We start from the raw sequence: 17,201 nt of genomic DNA, 5'->3' as shown, positions 1-17,201 counted from the left end.
TGCCGACCAGATATCTCAATCTAATCCAGTCCCACTTGCCAGCACCCAGCCCATATCCCTCCAAACCCTTCCCATTCATACACCCATATAGATGCCTTTTAAATGTTGCAATTGTACTAGCCTCCACCACTTCCTCTGGAAGCTCATTCCATACAAGTACCACCTACTGCGTGAAAAAGTTACCCCTAGGTCTCTTTTATATTTTTCCCCTCTCACCCTAAATCTATGCCCTCTAATTCTGGACTCCCCTACCCCAGGGAAAATACTTTGTCTATTTATCCTATCCATGCCCCTCATGATTTTATAAACCTCTTTAAGATCACACTTCAGCCTCTGACGCTACAGGGAAAATAGCCCCAGCCTATTCAACCTCTCCCTGTAGCTCAAATCCTCCAAACCTGGGCGAAATCCTTGTAAATCTTTTCTGAACCCTTTCAAGTTTCACAACATCCTACGCAATATTCCAAAAGTGGCCTAACCAATTCCTGTACAGCCGCAACATGACCTCCCAACTCCTGTACTCAATAATCTGACCAATAAAGGAAAGCATACCAAATGCCTTCTTCACTATCCTATTTACCTGCGACTCGACTTTCAAGGAGATATGAACCTGCACTCCAAGTCTGTTTGTTCAGCAATACCCCCAAGGTCCTTACCATTAAGTCTTGCTAAGATTTGCTTTCCCAAAATACAGCAACTCGCATTTATCTAACTTAAACTCCATCGGCCACTTCTCAAGCCATTGGCCCATCTGATCAAAATCCCTTAGTAATCTTAGTAACCTTCTTCACTGTCCACTATACCTCCAATATTGGTGCCATCTGCAAACTTATTAACTCTACTTCTTGTGCTCACATCAAATCATTTATGTAAATGACAAAACGTAGTGGACCCAGCACCGATCCTTGTGGCACTCCGCTGGTCACAGGCCTCCAGTCTGCAAAACAACTCTCTACCACCACCCTCTGTCTTCTACCTTCAAGCCAGTTCTTTATCCAAATGGCTAGTTATCCCTGTATTCCATGTGATCTAACCTTGCTAACCAGTCTCCCATTGGGAACCTTGTTGAACACCTTATTGAAGTCCATATAGATCACATCTCCCGCTCTGCCCTCATCAATCCTCTTTGTTACTTCTTCAGAAAAATCAATCAAATTTGTGAGACATGATTTCCCATGCACAAAGCCATGTTAACTATCCCTAATCAGTCCTTGGCTTTCCAAATACATTTACATCCTGTCCTTCAGGATTCCCTCCAACAACTTGCCCATTACTGACGCCAGGCTCACTGGTCTATAGTTCCCCGGCTTGTCCTTACCACTTTTCTTAAATAGTGGCACCACATTAGCCAACCTTCAGTCTTTCGGCACCTCACCTGTGACTATCGATGATATACATATCTCAGTAAGGGGCCCAGCAATCACTTCCCTAGCTTCCCAAGAGCTTCCCAATGGGCGGCATGATGGCTCAGTGGTTAGCACTACTGCCTCACAGGGACCCAATTCAATTCCTGCCTGGGCAACTGTGTGGCATTTGTATATTCTCCGTGGGTTTCCTCTGGGTGCTCCAGTTTCCTCCCACAATCCAAAATGTGCAGGCCAGGTGAATTGGCCAAGCTAAATTGCCTATAGTGTTAGGTGCATTAATCAGGGGTAAATATAAGGTGGGGGAATGGGTCTGGGTGGGCTGCTCTTTGGACACTCGGTATGAACTTGTTGGGGCGAAGGGCCTATTTCCATACTGTAGGTTATCTAGTCTAATCTAATCTTCTAGGATACGCCTGATCAGGCCCTAGGGATTTATCCATTTTTATGCATTTCAAGCCATACATCACTTCCTCCTCTGTAATATGGACATTTTTCAAGATGTCACCATCTATTTCTCTACATTCTATACCTTCCATGTCCTTCTACATTGTAAACACTGATGCAAAATACTCATTTAGTATCTCCTCTATCTCCTGCGGCTCCACACAAAGACCGCATTGCTGATCTTTGAGGGCTTTATCCTCTCCCTAGATACCCTTTTGTCCTTAATGTATTTGTAAAAACCCTTTGAATTCTTTACCCGATTTACCAAAGCTACCTCATGTCCCCTTTTTGCCCTCCTGATTTCCCTCTTAAGTATATTCCTACTGCTTTTATACTCTACTAAGGATTCACTTGGTCTATCCTGTCTATACCTGACATATGCTTCCTTCCTTTTCTTAACCAAACTCTCAATTTCTTTCGTCATCCAGCATTCCCTACACCTACCAGCCTTTCCTTTCACCCTAACAGGAATATACTGTCTCTGGACTCACGTTATCTCAGTTTTAAAGGCTTCCCATTTTTCAGCCATCCCTTTACCTGCAAACATCTTCTCCAATCAACTTTTGAAAGTTCTTGCTTAATACTGTCAAAATAAGCCTTCCTCCAATTTAGAATTTCAACTTTTAGATCTGGTCTACCTTTTCCATCACTATTTTAAAACTAATAGAATTATGGTCACTGGCCCCAAAGTCCTCCCTCACTGACACCTCAGTCACCTGCCTTACCTTATTTCCCAAAAGTAGGTCAAGTTTTGCATCTGGTGTTGCTGGAAAAGCGCAGCAGGTCAGGCAGCATCCAGGGAACAGGAGAATCGACGTTTCGGGCATAAGCCCTTCTTCAGGAATGAGGAAAGTGTGTCCAGCAGGCTAAGATAAAAGGTAGGGAGGAGGGACTTGGGGGAGGGGCGTCGGAAATGCGATAGGTGGAAAGAGGTCAAGGTGAGGGTGATAGGTCAGACTGGGGTGGGGGCGGAGAGGTCAGGAAGAAGATTGCAGGTTAGGAAGGCGGTGCTGAGTTCGATAGATTTGACTGAGACAAGGTGGGGGGAGGGGAAATGAGGAAACTGGTGAAATCCAAGTTCATCCCTTGTGGTTGGAGGGTTCCTAGGCGGAAGATGAGGCGCTCTTTCTCCAACCGTCGTGTTGTTGTGGTCTGGCGATGGAGGAGTCCAAAGACCTGCATATCCTTGGTGGAGTGGGAGGGGGAGTTGAAGTGTTGAGCCACAGGGTGGTTGGGTTGGTTGGTCCGGGTGTCTCCCCAATATAGAGGAGGCCACATCGGGTGCAGAGGATGCAATAGATGATGTGTGTGGAGGTGCAGGTGAATTTGTGGCGGATATGGAAGTTTCCTTTGGGGCCTTGGAGGGAGGTGAGGGGGGGAGGTGTGGGCGCAAGTCTTGCACCTCCTGCGGTTGCAGGGGAAGGTGCCGGGAGTGGAGGTTGGGTTGGTGGGGGGTGTGGATCTGACGAGGGAGTCACGGAGGGAGTGGTCTTTACGGAATGCTGATAGGGGAGGGGAGGGAAATATATCCTTGGTGGTGGGGTCCGTTTGGACGTGGCGGAAATGACGATGGATGATGCGCTGTACATGGAGATTTCCAGCAACACATTTTCAGCTCTGATCTGCAGACCTCACTTTCTCCTCAAGTTTTGCATCTTCTCTAGTAAGTACATCCACATACCGAATCAGAAAATGTTCTTGTACACACTTAACAAATTCCTCTCCATCTAAACCTTTAACACTATGACCGTCCCAGTCTATGTTTGGAAAGTTAAATTCCCCTACCATAATCACCCTATTACTCTGACAGATAACTGAGATCTCCTTACAAATGTGTTTCTCAATTTCCCTCTGACTATTAGTGGGTCTATAATAAAATCCCAATAAGGTGATCATCCCTTTCTTATTTCTCAGTTCCATTCAAATAACTTCCCTGGATGTATTTCCTGGAATATGCTCCCGCAGTACAGCTGTAACGCCATCCCTTATCAAAAACACCACTTATCCTACTCTCTTGCCTCCCTTTCTGTCCTTCCTGTAGCATTTGTATCCTGAAACATTAAGCTGCCAGTCTTGTCCATTCATGAGGCACGTTTCTGTAATTGCTATGATATCTCAGTCCCATGTTCCTAACCATGCCCTGAGTCATCTGCCTTCCTTGTTAGACCTATTGCATTGAAATAAATGCAGTCTGATTTATCTGTCCTACCTTGTCTCTGCTTTGTCCCTGTCTGCCCTGACTGTTTGACTCACTTCTTTTCTCAACTGTACCAGTCTCAAATTGATCTCTTTCCTTACTATCTCCCTGGGATCCCCATCCCCCTACCTTACTAGTTTAAATCCTCCTGAACAGCTCTAGCAAATCTCCCTGCCAATTCAGGTGCAATCCGCCCATCTTGTACAGGTCACTTCTACCTTAGAAGAGATTCCAATGATTCAAAAATGTGAATACTTCTCCCATACACCAGCTCCTCAGCCATGCATTCATCTGCTCTATCCTCCTTTCCTACTCTCACTAGCTCGTAGCACTGGGAGTAATCCAGATATGACTACTCTCAAGGGCCTCCTTTTTAAATTCCTGCCTAACTCTCTATATTCTCCCTTCACAATCTCATCCTTTTCCGTTCCTAGGTCATTGGTTCCAATGTTTATAATGACCTTCTGCTGGACCCTCTCTCTCTCTCTCGCGAGAACATCCTGTACCCTCTCTGAGACATCCTGGCACCAGGGAGGCAACACACCATTCTGATATTTTGCTATTGGCCACAGAAGTGTCCATCTGTGCCTCGGACTAGAGAGCCCACAACACAATCAATCTCTTGGAACCTGACGTACCCCTCATTGCATTAGAGCCAGTCTCAATACCAGAAACTTGGCTGTTTTGATGTGTGAAAAAGTTTCTTTCTTGAATTACATCTGCTAAATTTGCAAATAATTTTAAACCTGTGCCTTCTTGTTCATGAGCCATTTACAAGCAGGAACAGTTTCTCCCTATTTACTCTATCAGGATCTGTCATGATTTTGATAACTTCTATCAGATCTCCTTGCAGTCTTCTTCTTCCACGAACAACAGCTCAATTTCTCCAATCAATCATCAAAATTGAAGATTTTCATCACTGGTACCAATTTGTAAATTGCTCTGTTGTCTCTCAATGTGTTCACATCTTTCCAAAATTGTGTAGCATTCAAAATTGGACACTATACTCCTCAGTTGAGGGCTAAAAAGTGTCCTGTACAAGTTCAGAATAACCTCCTTGTCCCTATTAATAAAGACTAAGGATAGTGTATGCATTGTTAACTGCTCTCTTCACATATCCTGCCACCCTTAGTTATCTGTGCATATATGTGTCCCTCTGCTCCTGCTGGGTATCGTACAGTCTATTTTCTATTGTTTGTCCACATTCTTTCAACCAAAATGCATCACCTCACACTTCTCTGCACTGATCATCATCTGCCACCTATATGCTCATTGTACCAAATTGTCTTTTTTTTATAGTTATACATTGTCACAGAGTCATAGACAGACAGCATAAAAACAAGCCCTTCTCCAACTTGCCCATGTCGACCAGGTTTCCTAAACTAAACTCGTCCTATGTGCCTGCATTTGGCCCATGTCCCTCTAAACCTTTCTTATCCACATATCTGTCCAAATCTCTTTGAAATATTGTAATTGTACCTGTCTCTACCACTTCCTCTGGCACCTATTTCATATACAGTCCTCTTCACAGTTTACACTGCTTCTGAGTTCCCTATCATCCACTAACTTTCAAGTTGTCCAATGCACACCAAGATCCAGATTATTAAAATAGGTCAAGAAATTCAAAGATCTCAATACCAACTCCTGATAAACTCCACTAAAAACTTTTCTCCAGCCCAAAATACATCAATTGAACACAACTGTTTCCTGATACTCTGCCAATTTTGTATGCTACTCAAATGATATCATGGGCTAACTAAGCTATTTAGTCACTTCTACAGATTGCTTAGAAAAATTCCATGATAACTATTTATTGCTTGTTAAATGACATTTTATTCATGCAGAAAATATATCAAGATCTGGGAGTATAATCAGAAACTTACATAATAGCTTCAGTGTGAGCCTGTTCAGTCAGCTGAATTAGTCTCTGTTCTGCCTCCCTTTCCAAACGCATCTGAAAGTACATAATAGTGACATAAACACAGAACACTTCACTTCACCTTAATAATTGCCATTGGTTGCTTTATAACAATAATAAAGTAATAACTCTCATTTCCGTTTCTGTTGATTTTCTTAAAAGGGAGAATTCTGTGTCATTTTGCGACAGCGTGCATTACTTCTTTACAAAAAGTAATTAGAAAGTAGCATCAAAAGAGGACTATTGTGAAGAACGTAGAATTAGACTATGTAGCTCAATTGAAGAAAATTGAATGGATCTGCTTTTGTGCTGTAACAGTATGATCATTTCAGTATATGACCAATTCCATAGCTATATGATACTTTTTCTTTAAGGTCAGTTTTGGATGAGTCAGTTGAGCTACAGCCAGTATCCTAGGTATCAAAACCAGTCATGCAAGAAAAAAACAATTAGTTGTCAGCATTTCAAAAGAGAAAAGATATAACATTTCAGGTCAAAAGCCTTTGTTTGAGTGTTCAGTTACAAGGACGTCAGGATCTCAGCTCCTTCAGGTGCCAACAGATTTGCTGGCAGGCCTACATTTTGTGATTTTTTTTCTCCATTATCCAGCATTTGTTGTAAATCTTCAGTGATGAAACAATTTCAGTAGTACATGGGTTATTTCAGTTCTCTAGTACTACAAGGTCCCACCAAATCGTAGTCTTTGCTTAAAACTCAAAGGAATTGATAAGTTGCTGAAGTATTATCTTTCTATTTAATATTGAAACATTTTATATACTTCTTTTCATGTTCTTCTTGCAGTATCCACTGTTAGCTTTTACACCCAAGACTTCTACAAATGTTATTTCTGAGTTATTCATTAAAAGACTCCAGGTGACCAACTCACTGTAATCTGCCCCTGCCCTCAAACAACCCATCCCTCCTAGCCTTCCATCCTACCTGGAAGGCTCTGGTCTTCCTTTTAGGCCCAGAAGTCACCATGCTAGCACACAGTAGAAGAAAAGGAAGGAAAATCATCTTCATGATCAACCACGGACTTACTGTAAAACACTTAATTAAATCCCATTAAAGTATATGTGAGACTGAATTGGTTTCAGGGTGGGCTCCTGTTTCCAGTTTACATACCTTTTCTTCAAAAAACTTGTTTTCCAGCTGTCTTAGTGTTTCTTTGTGTTGTTTGTTTGTTGCATTCATTGTGTCCTTTATCTGAGAGAAGAAAAGAAAAAAATGGAGGAAACTTTTATTTGTTCTGCATTTCCCCTTTAACTCCTAAAATTTGCAGTGGTACCCAGCATCTTTTCCAAGTGATAGCACATTTAGGATGTGATGTTAAATTGAAGTTCCATCCGCCCACTCAGGTACATGTAAATGATTCGATGACACATCTTGAAGAAAAGCAGGGAGGTTCTACTTAGTGTTCTTAATCAATACCACTAATGTTGATCACCATAGAGTCATAGAGATGTACAGCATGGAAACAGACCCTTCGGTCCAACCCGTCCATGCCGACCAGATATCCCAACCCAATCTATTCCCACCTGCCAGCACCCGGCCCATATCCCTCCAAACCCTTCCTATTCATATACCCATCCAAATGCTTCTTAAATGTTGCAATTGTACCAGCCTCCACCACATCCTCTGGCAGCTCATTCCATACACATACCACCCTCTGCGTGAAAAGTTGCCCCTTAGGTCTCTTTTATATCTTTCCCCTCTCACCTTAAACCTATGCCCTCTAGTTCTGGACTCCCCCACCCCAGGGAAAAGACTTTGTCTATTTATCCTATCCATGCCCCTCATAATTTTGTAAACCTCTATAAGGTCACCCCTCCGCCTCCGAAGCTCAAGGGAAAACAGCCGCAGCCTGTTCAGCCTCTCCCTGTAGATCATATCCTCCAACCCTGGCAACATCCTTGTAAATCTTTTATGAACCCTTTCAAGTTTCACAACATCTTTCCGATGGGAAGGAGACCAGAATTGCACGCAATATTCCAACAGTGGCCTAACCAATGTCCTGTATAGCCGCAGCATGACCTCCCAACTCCTGTACTCAATACTCTGACCAATAAAGGAAAGCATACCAAACGCCTTCTTCACTATCCTATCTACCTGCGACTCCACTTTCAAGGAGCTGTGAACCTGCACTCCAAGGTCTCTTTGTTCAGCAACACTCCCTAGGACCTTACCATTAAATGTATAATTCCTGCTAAGATTTGCTTTCCTAAAATGCAGCACCTCGCATTTATCTGAATTAAACTGTATCTGCCACTTTTCACAGTTTTGTCAACTTACATTCCAAAAGTGGCCTTTCCTCAAAGTCATTGCATTAGCTGTAAAGCTCTTTCGACCCAAGATTGTGAAAAATGCAAAGAAAGTCTTACGGGGAAACAACAATCTACCATCTTACAGTTATGTACTAGACAACAGGAGAAAACCCTTTTGGATATGCATACATGTATATTTTGATGTCTTCACTTGAAAACGATCAACTTTTGTGCAAACACACCAGCATAGGGTTCAACATGAATGGAATATTGTAAATGGTACGTGCAATTACTTAGGAACAATTTTAATTTTCCAAATAAACTTTAGATTTAGCAAAAGCTACAAATTATTAACTATTTAACCACAACAATAAACTTTTCCACCTCATTCAATTTCCTCATCTTACCTGCTCTTGTCTGCAGTTGGCAATTTATGCTTCTCAAAGGACACAAATACTGGCGCTGCCATAAATGCTCATGCCCCAGGAATGAATAACAAAATGCTCTGCTGCATACGTAGTGCTGCAATTCCTGTGTTATGCCATTGTGCATTGTCAAAAAAAAACTGAATCAATGTTTCAGTCCAAGGCTCTCTACCAAAGGACAGTCTTTGGACTTGAAATGCAAATTCTGATTTTCTCCCCGCAAATGCTGGCAGAACTGCTCCTGCATTCTCTGCTTTTATTTCAGATTTCCAGCATCTGCAATATTCTGCTTTTATTGCAGTGCTCAATCGGCTCGAATGCCTAAAACAAATGAAGGACAATGAGGTGGAAAAGCATACAGTCTCAGTGAAGAAGGATGCCTTTGGTGACAGTAACCAGAGAAATCTTGGTTCTGCACTGGAACAGGATCTGAATTGAAAAGAGCAGTGAGAGCAACGGGCAATGAAGTTGGGTGACATGACACATCTAAGCACCTTATAAGAAAAGGAAGTTGTGAAAACAACCTCTGAATGAGCTGCCAGAGGAACTGGTGGAGGCTGGTACAATTGCAACATTCAAGAGGCATTTGGATGGGTATATGAATAGGAAGGGTTTGGAGGGATTTGGGCAGGGTGTTGGCAGGTGGGACTAGATTGGGTTGGAATATCTGGTCGGCATGGACGGGTTAGACCGAAGTACATCTCTATGACTCTATATAAGAGGGCCTATCACTACAATAACTGTCTTTGAGGGTGGATAGATGGAATTTGGAGGAAGGGGAGTTATCGACAATATTTGTTAGCTTTGGCAAGAGAGTAGTAGTTGTGCAATGAGTAAATCCCTTGCTTATCATTTTAGCCACAAATAGTGAATGGGAAGACAGAATAGAACAATTATCAGAAAATGGGATATTAATATTGAACAAAAAGAAAAAATAAATACTTGGATTCATATAATTATTTTCAAACTGAAACTCCTCACTTCACATAAATGAAATACTTTTTACATTCCAATGACAACTGTTAATGATAAGTAACCTGTTCATATAGGCATTATTTGCAGAAGAGTGGCACAGTGGAAGGCAAATATGAAACTGGCGCTGATACAAAGGTGACATAAATGAGCAAGTTGTCTGGAATATTGTGTTTTCAGCGTATTTATTTTAAGACTGATTATAAATTTAAATTATATCCACACAGAGGTGGTAACAGTTTTGTATATAACTATATATTTGCTTAAAGATGTACATAAAGAAACAGGAAATCTGAATAGACTCACATCATCCAATTCATTTTCCAAAAGAATTTGTTTCTTCCTAAACTCCTTTACCCTGTTCAGTTCCTCTTGGATCAGCTGTATTTCTTTTGTTTTTTGTAACATTTTGCCTTGCATTTGTTCCAACTGTTGAGTGTAGCTTTCAACCTATAGGAAGATGAAGGTGTGAGAGCAAGTTCAGCTAACAGTGACTACTTGGATAGAGCATTGCACTCCTTATAAATGTAGGTTATTTGCTAATAATTATGGATCCAATTGTATTTCCCTGAAACATTTGGATACCACATGAAGTACTGAAGAAATTACAGCACAAAGAAGGTAATTTGGCCCATCAAATCTATGTCAACATTGCTAATGAAAGGCTTATGCCCAAAATGTTGACATAAATGTTGACTCTCCTGCTCCTTGGATGTTGCCCGACCTGCTGTGCTTTTCCAGCACCACACGTTTTGATCCTGTCACCCTTTGTTAGTCCGTTACCTATGATCCAGCCTCACTTATTTTTAAAATTAATTCACTCAAGTGCTCAACTAATTTCTTTCTGAAATCACTGGATTATCTCTGTTTTTACTGTGCTCAGAGAAAAATTTCCAGGTCATTACAATTAACTGTCTACGAGGTAAGAACCATTCTTCCCTGGAGTGCCTCTCTACACACCTTGCCCAAAACCTTGAATCTATTTTTGATTTGATCAGGTGATAAGAGCATAAGACGCAAGAGCATAAATTGGCTATTCAGACCATCGAGCTATTCAATGAGATCATGCATCTGATAATCTCAACTTCACTTTCTTGCCTTTTCCGCATAACCCTCAATTCCCTTACTGATTAAAAATCTAGCTATGTCACCCTTAATGGCCCTCTACAATAAAAAGTTGCAAAGATTCACTACTCTCTGAGAGAAGAAATTCCTTATTTCTCTCTCTCTCTCTCCCCTAACTGGGCAGCCCCTTATTCTGAGATAATGTCCTCTGAAACAACCTCTCGATACCTACTGTAAGTCCCTCAAGAATCTTGAAATTGAAATATTGAAATTTTACTCTATTCCAAATCATCGATATATATTTAAAAAGCAGTGGTTCTTGTATTGACCCTTGGGTGAACTCTCTACCATCCTCTAGATTGAGGAGCAACCATTTTGCACTGCTTCCTGTCCTTTCTTTTATATCCAACATGTCATGGGCAAAGAGAGAATGGGGTGAATTTAAATTAGGATTGCTTTTCTCCTCAAACCCTTTTCTCCTTTCCCTCTTTAAGCCTAACTCTTACTGAGGCTAAAAGTATTTCCCAAACCCTGTCTTTTTATTAAACCCATAGAAATATCTTTTAAAATTAAATAAAAGGTAGGGTTTATTAATAAGCTTTCAAAATGTAGGGCTGATTCTTTGCTACTTCATTCTCACTCTTTCGCTCTCTCTCACACATAGACACACATGTATACATGCACACATGCGCAGACCTATAAGGCAAGTTACAACTTATGATTTTTTTTCCCCAATAGTCAAGAATGCTGGTATTAATGTATGTGACTTAGAGTTCAGTGAGTCAATGTCCAATTGGAATCTATGAATTGGTTAATCCTATACCAATTATTTTCCTGGAAGTTGGGATGCAGTCAAAAGGCACAGCAATATTTCTTATACTCAGATAATTAGTCCAGATTGGAAGACAAAGTCCAAGATTTTTTCTGGAGATGTACTTTTGAGAGAGAAAAGAGATGGACAGCATGCCTCTTAACTGGTAAGATCTAGAGCTGGTGCTCCTGTAATGTTAAGATAGCAACTGGTTTAGATTCCCAGATTTGCATACTTAAGCAATTTCCTTCATGTGACAAGGACAGACATTTCAGATGGTGAAAGTCCATCTTAATGGGCTATTTGGAAGATTGTTGTGCTAACACTATAGCATTACTTTCCCCCATGTGAGTATCCATTGTGAGGTGACAAGATAAGTGTAAGAGCAATAGTGCCTATTTTAATATAAAGCATTGAGGTTTTCTTTTGCCCAGAGCTGGATGGAAGCAAGTTTTCAAGTACTTTGTGTCAGCTTTAGCTGAAATGTTTACACAATGCAAAGAGTGCAAAAGCTCCTGGAAATGCAAGTATATGATCAGGTATGGCCATTTTATAAATTCAGCAAGCTTGTTTGTATTTTTAACACAAACAGAATTTAAAGAAGAAAATATAGTTTTCTTTCAGATTTCTCTTCATGCCTTCTGGTCATGACATACATTTCAACAATGAAAACAATTTCCACCGCCACCACATAGAACTGATTATTGCTAAATCTTTTTTTGTTTATTCATTCATAGCTGTGGGTGTCACTAGCTCGGCTGGCACTTATTGCCAATCCTTAGTTTCCTTTGTGCAGGTGGTGATGAGCTGCCTTCTTGTTGCAGTCCACTTGCTTAGGTGGATCCCCAATGCTATTAGGGAGAGAGTTCCAGGGTTTTGACCAGCGACAGTGAATGAATAGTGATATATTTCCAAGTCAGGATGGAGTGTGGCTTGGAGGGAGACTTGCAGGTGGTGGTGTTTTCATGCATTTGCTGCCCTTATCATTCTAGATGCTAGCGGTAGAGAGTTTGGAAATGGTTGTTGAAGGAGCTTTGTTGAATTTCTACAATGGACTTTCTTGATTATACACATTGTTGATGGGTGTTGTTGGTGGAGGGAGTGAATATTTGTGGATGCGATGCCAGTCAAGCAGGCTGATTTTTCCTGATGGTGTCAAACTTCAGTGTTGATAGAGCACTCATCCATTTCACTCCTCACTTGTGCCTTGTGGATTGTGGACAGCCTAACAGAAGTCATGAAGATGGTTACTCACTGCATGATTCCTAGCCTTTGTCCTGTTCTTGTTGCCACAGTATTTATATGGCTGGTTCAGTTCAATTTCTGGTCCAGAATGTTGATAATGAGGCTTCATTAATTCCATTGAATGTTAAATGTTAAATTCTCTCTTATTGGAGATGGTCATTGTCTGATACTTATGTGGAGCAAATGTTTTTTTGCCACTTTTCAGCTCAAATTGACCTCCAGATCTTGCTGCACTTTGACTGCTGCGGTATTGGAGGAATCATGAATGGTGCTTAATATTGTGCAGTCATGAGCAGACATTCCTAGTTATGACCTTAGGATGGAGGGAATTACAGTATTGAAGCAGCTGAAGATGGTTTAGCCTACCCTGACGAACTCCAGCAAAGATGTCCTGGAGCTGAGATGACTGACCTCTGACAATCACAACCATCTTCTTTGTACCAGGTATTACTCCAATCAGTGGAAAGTTTTCCCTGTGATTGCTATTGACTCCAGCTTTATGAGAGTGACACTCTGAAAATGCAGACTTGATGTCAATAGCAGTTACTCTCACTTTACCTTTGGAATCCAGTTCCTTTATCCATGTTAGAACCAAGGCTGTAATGAGATCAGGAGCTAAGTAACCCTGATGAAACCCAAACTAAGCATCAGTGATGAAGGGCTTTTGCCCGAAACGTCGATTTCGAAGCTCCTTGGATGCTGCCTGAACTGCTGTACTCTTCCAGCACCACTAATCCAGAATCTGGTTTCCAGCATCTGCAGTCATTGTTTTTACCTCATTGATTTTAAGCATCAGTGAGCAGATTATTGCTTAGCAAGTGCTGCTTGATCAATCTGTTGATGACACCTTCCATTACAGATGGTCGAGAGTAGATTGACGGGGTGATAATTGCTGGGTCCTGCTTTTGTGTACAAAGACATAACTGGGCAATTTTCCACAATATCAAGCAGATGCCAGTGTAGTAACTGCACTGGAACAGCTTGGCTTGGGGAGTGGCAAGTTCTGGTGCACGTCTTCAATACTATTGCCATAATGTTGTCAGGGCCTACAGCCTACACAGTGGCTTCAACCATTACCTAATATCGAGAAGTAAATCACATTGGCTGAAGATGGTGATGCTGGGAACCTCTGGAGGCTGAAGAATGCTACTGCCTTACCTTTTGCACTGATGAGCTGGGCTCCCCATCATTGCAGCTGGGAATGTTTGTGTAGCCTCCTCCTTCAGTGAGTTGCTTAATTATCCACTACCATTCACAACAAAATGTTGCAGGATTGCAGAGCTTAGTTCTGACCTGTTGGTTGTGGAATTGCTTAGCTCTGTCTATTACTTGCTGCTTATGATGTATGGCACACATTTCAGTCCAGTGTCTCCTTATTTACCCCATCAAAATCATTCTCATAATTTTGAATACCTTTATCAAATTTGTCATGATTCGGAGATGCCGGTGTTGGACTGGGGTGTACAAAGTTAAAAATCACACTGTGTGATTTTTAACTTATCAAATTTGTTCTCGACCTTCTTTTAGCAAAACACCACTTACACTAGTTTCTCTATGTTATTCAAATTTCTTATCCAAGTAAATTGTCAAGACCCTCTCCCAGGTCTTGACATACTTCCTAAAATATGCTTTACTAGTCAACATACTTTAATCCAGTGCTTCCCTTGAACCTTCAAAGATGACAAGTGCCATAAATACTACTGTAACTGGAAAACTTCAGTCACTTACAATTGTTTTGTTTTCCTCAGCTGCTTGTTGCTTTTGATCCACTAATTGCTGTTGCAGTTTGGTGATCTGAAAAATACAAAATCTGCAATTACATTGACAAAATTCAACTCTTTGAGAGTGGAAAATTTCAGTGACACATTTTAATCCCCTTCATGCAGGCAAGCACTTTCAAATAGTGTGGTAATGGAAAAGGCTGACCGGCTGTGCTTTTCCAGCACCACACTTTTTGACTCTGATCTCCAGCATCTGCAGTCCTCACTTTTTCCACGTCCTTTCAAATGCCAAGACTCAGAATATGCCATGTAAATTCATGAACACTTAAGCCATTCTGTACCAAAAGCACTTGACTTAATCAAAGTAAAAACTAATACTGAGAATACAGGAATAGGTTTAGCCCAGTCAGTCCTTGGACTCTACTCTGCAATTCAATTTGATCATGACCGACCTACATCTCAACCTCTTTTACCCATCTTTTCCCATATCCCTTGATACCCTTACCTTGCAATAATCTATCATTCTTAGTTTTCAAAACCCCATGTGCAAATTGAAGGAGATAGACTGTCAGGATGCTCCTGGCCTTTTTGTGAAAAGATGTATCCTGATTTGTTCCTGAATTTCTTTCCCCCTAATTTTAGGATTATGTCTCATGGTTTTTGATTTGTCAGCCACAAAAGAAAGTTTTTTGTTTTGATTACATTAAATCCTTTTAACATTGTAAACACCAGTAATCCTAGCCATCAAGGAAATACAAGCCACAGTTAAGTAATATGTCCCCAAAATTTAATCCTCTAAACCCCGGTCGGATGAAACTATAGACTACCCTCTTCAAGGTCAATCTGTTCACACAGAACGCAGTTCTCCACATGTGAAGAAGGTGTTTGATATGCTTTCCTTTATTGGTCAGAGTATTGAGTACAGGACATTGGTTAGACCATTGTTGGAATATTGTGTGCAATTCTGGTCTCCTTCCTATCAGAAAGATGTTGTGAAACTTGAAAGGATTCATAAAAGATTTACAAGGATGTTGCCAGGGTTGGAAGATCTGAGCTACAGGGAGAGGCTGAACAGGCTGGGGCTGTTTTCCCTGGAGCGTCGGAGGCTGAGAGGTGACCTTATAGAGGTTTACAAAATTATGAGGGGCATGCATAGGATAAATAGGCAAAGTCTTTTCCCTGGGGTTGAGGAATCCAGAACTAGAGGGCATAGATTAGATTAGTGAGAGGGGAAAGATATAAAAGAGACCTAAGGGGCAACTTTTTCACGCAGAGGGTGGTACGTGTATGGAATGAGCTGCCAGAGGATGTGGTAGAGGCTGGTATAATTACAACATTTAAGAGGCATTCGGATGGGTATATGAATAGAAAGGGTTTGGAGGGATATGGGCCGGGTGCTGGCAGGTGGGAATAGATTGGGTTGGGATATCTGGTTGGCATGGACGGGTTGGACCAAAGGGTCTGTTTCCATGCTGTACATCTCTATGACGCTATGTGACCAAGACTCTCTACAAAGCAAGCATAACTTCTGGTTCCCTTGAGAAAGGCCAATGGTCCATTATCCTTTCTCATAACTGATATATATAAAAAACAATCTCCCTTTCTTTTCTATCTCCCTCGTGCCTTCTCCACACTTCACCTAGTCCACGAGATCTCCCACTACCCATGTTCCCACTCCCCTCCTGACCACCTTATTTCCTATGTTATTTGATATTGTTAATGGTTCTTGCTCTTCAGGGTTTGTTCCCCTCTCCATTAAATTTATTGTCATCAGGCAGAATGCTTGCAGCATTTTTGGAGAAAAAACAGAGTTAAAGATTTGAGTCCAGTGAAGGAGGTTGTAGCATTCACAATTCTTTTATTTTATTGTCCTATTCTTGTGTTCTGTTCCTTAACATAAAATCACCATTCCCACATTAGAAGGTAAGTACCGTATGTTCAATTTGCTTGAAAATCTCAATAAATTTACTTAACAGACAGCTGCTAATTTTCATTAACGGAACAACTTCGGTACATATTTTTAATCTAGCATGTTGCTGCTTGCACTCTGTGGGTGCTGATCATGTGGCGTCATCCTGGTTGTGGGCTCATTAACATACCTATTAGTAGATATCAATGGGGACACTTCTCAAAGAACCAACATATAACCCCCATATCGCTGAAAATGATACCCCCTCTTCAAAATCCCTTTCTGCCCAAAGTCATTGAACATGTTGTCGCCTTCGAAACACATGTATATCTTTCTCAGTCCTCCACGTTTAAATCTTTCCAATGGGGAGAAGATTAAATACATGTTAAACAACAACATTTTAAAATACATAATTAAACAAGATTATTACCATTGTCTCTTTCTCCAAGTCCTGTTTCTTTAAGTATGTGATCACTTCCATGGCATCTCTCTCTACCTGAAACCGATCGTTCATTAAGGTTTCATTGGTCCTGGCAAGTGTCCGTGCTGTGTCACGGTACTCCACTCGCGACTTCTCAACCGTGTTCAGTCTCGATTCCCACAAAGCTGCATTAGCCATCGCCTTCTCTGCATCTGATTCCACGGGTTTTGGTTCAGCCTTTTCATCCTTATTTCCTTTCCTTAATAAAAAAATGTATTTTTTATTTGGTGATGCAGTCTTCCAGCTGCGCTAGCTCCCACCTTCAGCATAAACATTTGGGCCACAGCTGTGCTTACTGACTGTCCTTCCACAACCACGCCAGTCTGTAGCTATGGCCTTCTGTGAAAACAAATGCTATCATCTTGAGGGTCCCACGCTCTTT

General features: G+C 41.2%; 1 protein-coding gene across 2 annotated transcripts in view; it reads right to left on the bottom strand.

Annotated features, from left to right (window-relative positions):
* Positions 1-17,201, bottom strand: part of LOC122553951 (basal body-orientation factor 1-like) — a 31,212-nt gene that overhangs the window by 10,402 nt on the left and 3,609 nt on the right. For both annotated transcript variants that reach the window (XM_043698455.2, XM_043698457.2), the window contains exons 2-6: positions 16,769-17,018; positions 14,437-14,502; positions 9,894-10,037; positions 7,052-7,132; positions 5,892-5,962 (exon numbers count right to left, since the gene is read on the bottom strand). In XM_043698455.2, coding sequence (XP_043554390.2) covers positions 5,892-5,962; positions 7,052-7,132; positions 9,894-10,037; positions 14,437-14,502; positions 16,769-17,018 — 612 coding nt within the window. The remainder of the gene's footprint in view (positions 1-5,891; positions 5,963-7,051; positions 7,133-9,893; positions 10,038-14,436; positions 14,503-16,768; positions 17,019-17,201) is intronic.

The sequence above is a fragment of the Chiloscyllium plagiosum genome, unplaced genomic scaffold (genome assembly GCF_037043375.1).
Source record: "Chiloscyllium plagiosum isolate Xiang-an unplaced genomic scaffold, Cpla_swu_hap1 HiC_scaffold_8, whole genome shotgun sequence".
NCBI classification, from domain to species: Eukaryota; Metazoa; Chordata; class Chondrichthyes; order Orectolobiformes; family Hemiscylliidae; genus Chiloscyllium; species Chiloscyllium plagiosum.
Note: the sequence above shows the minus strand (reverse complement) of the source record. Positions and strands in the feature narration are given on the sequence as shown.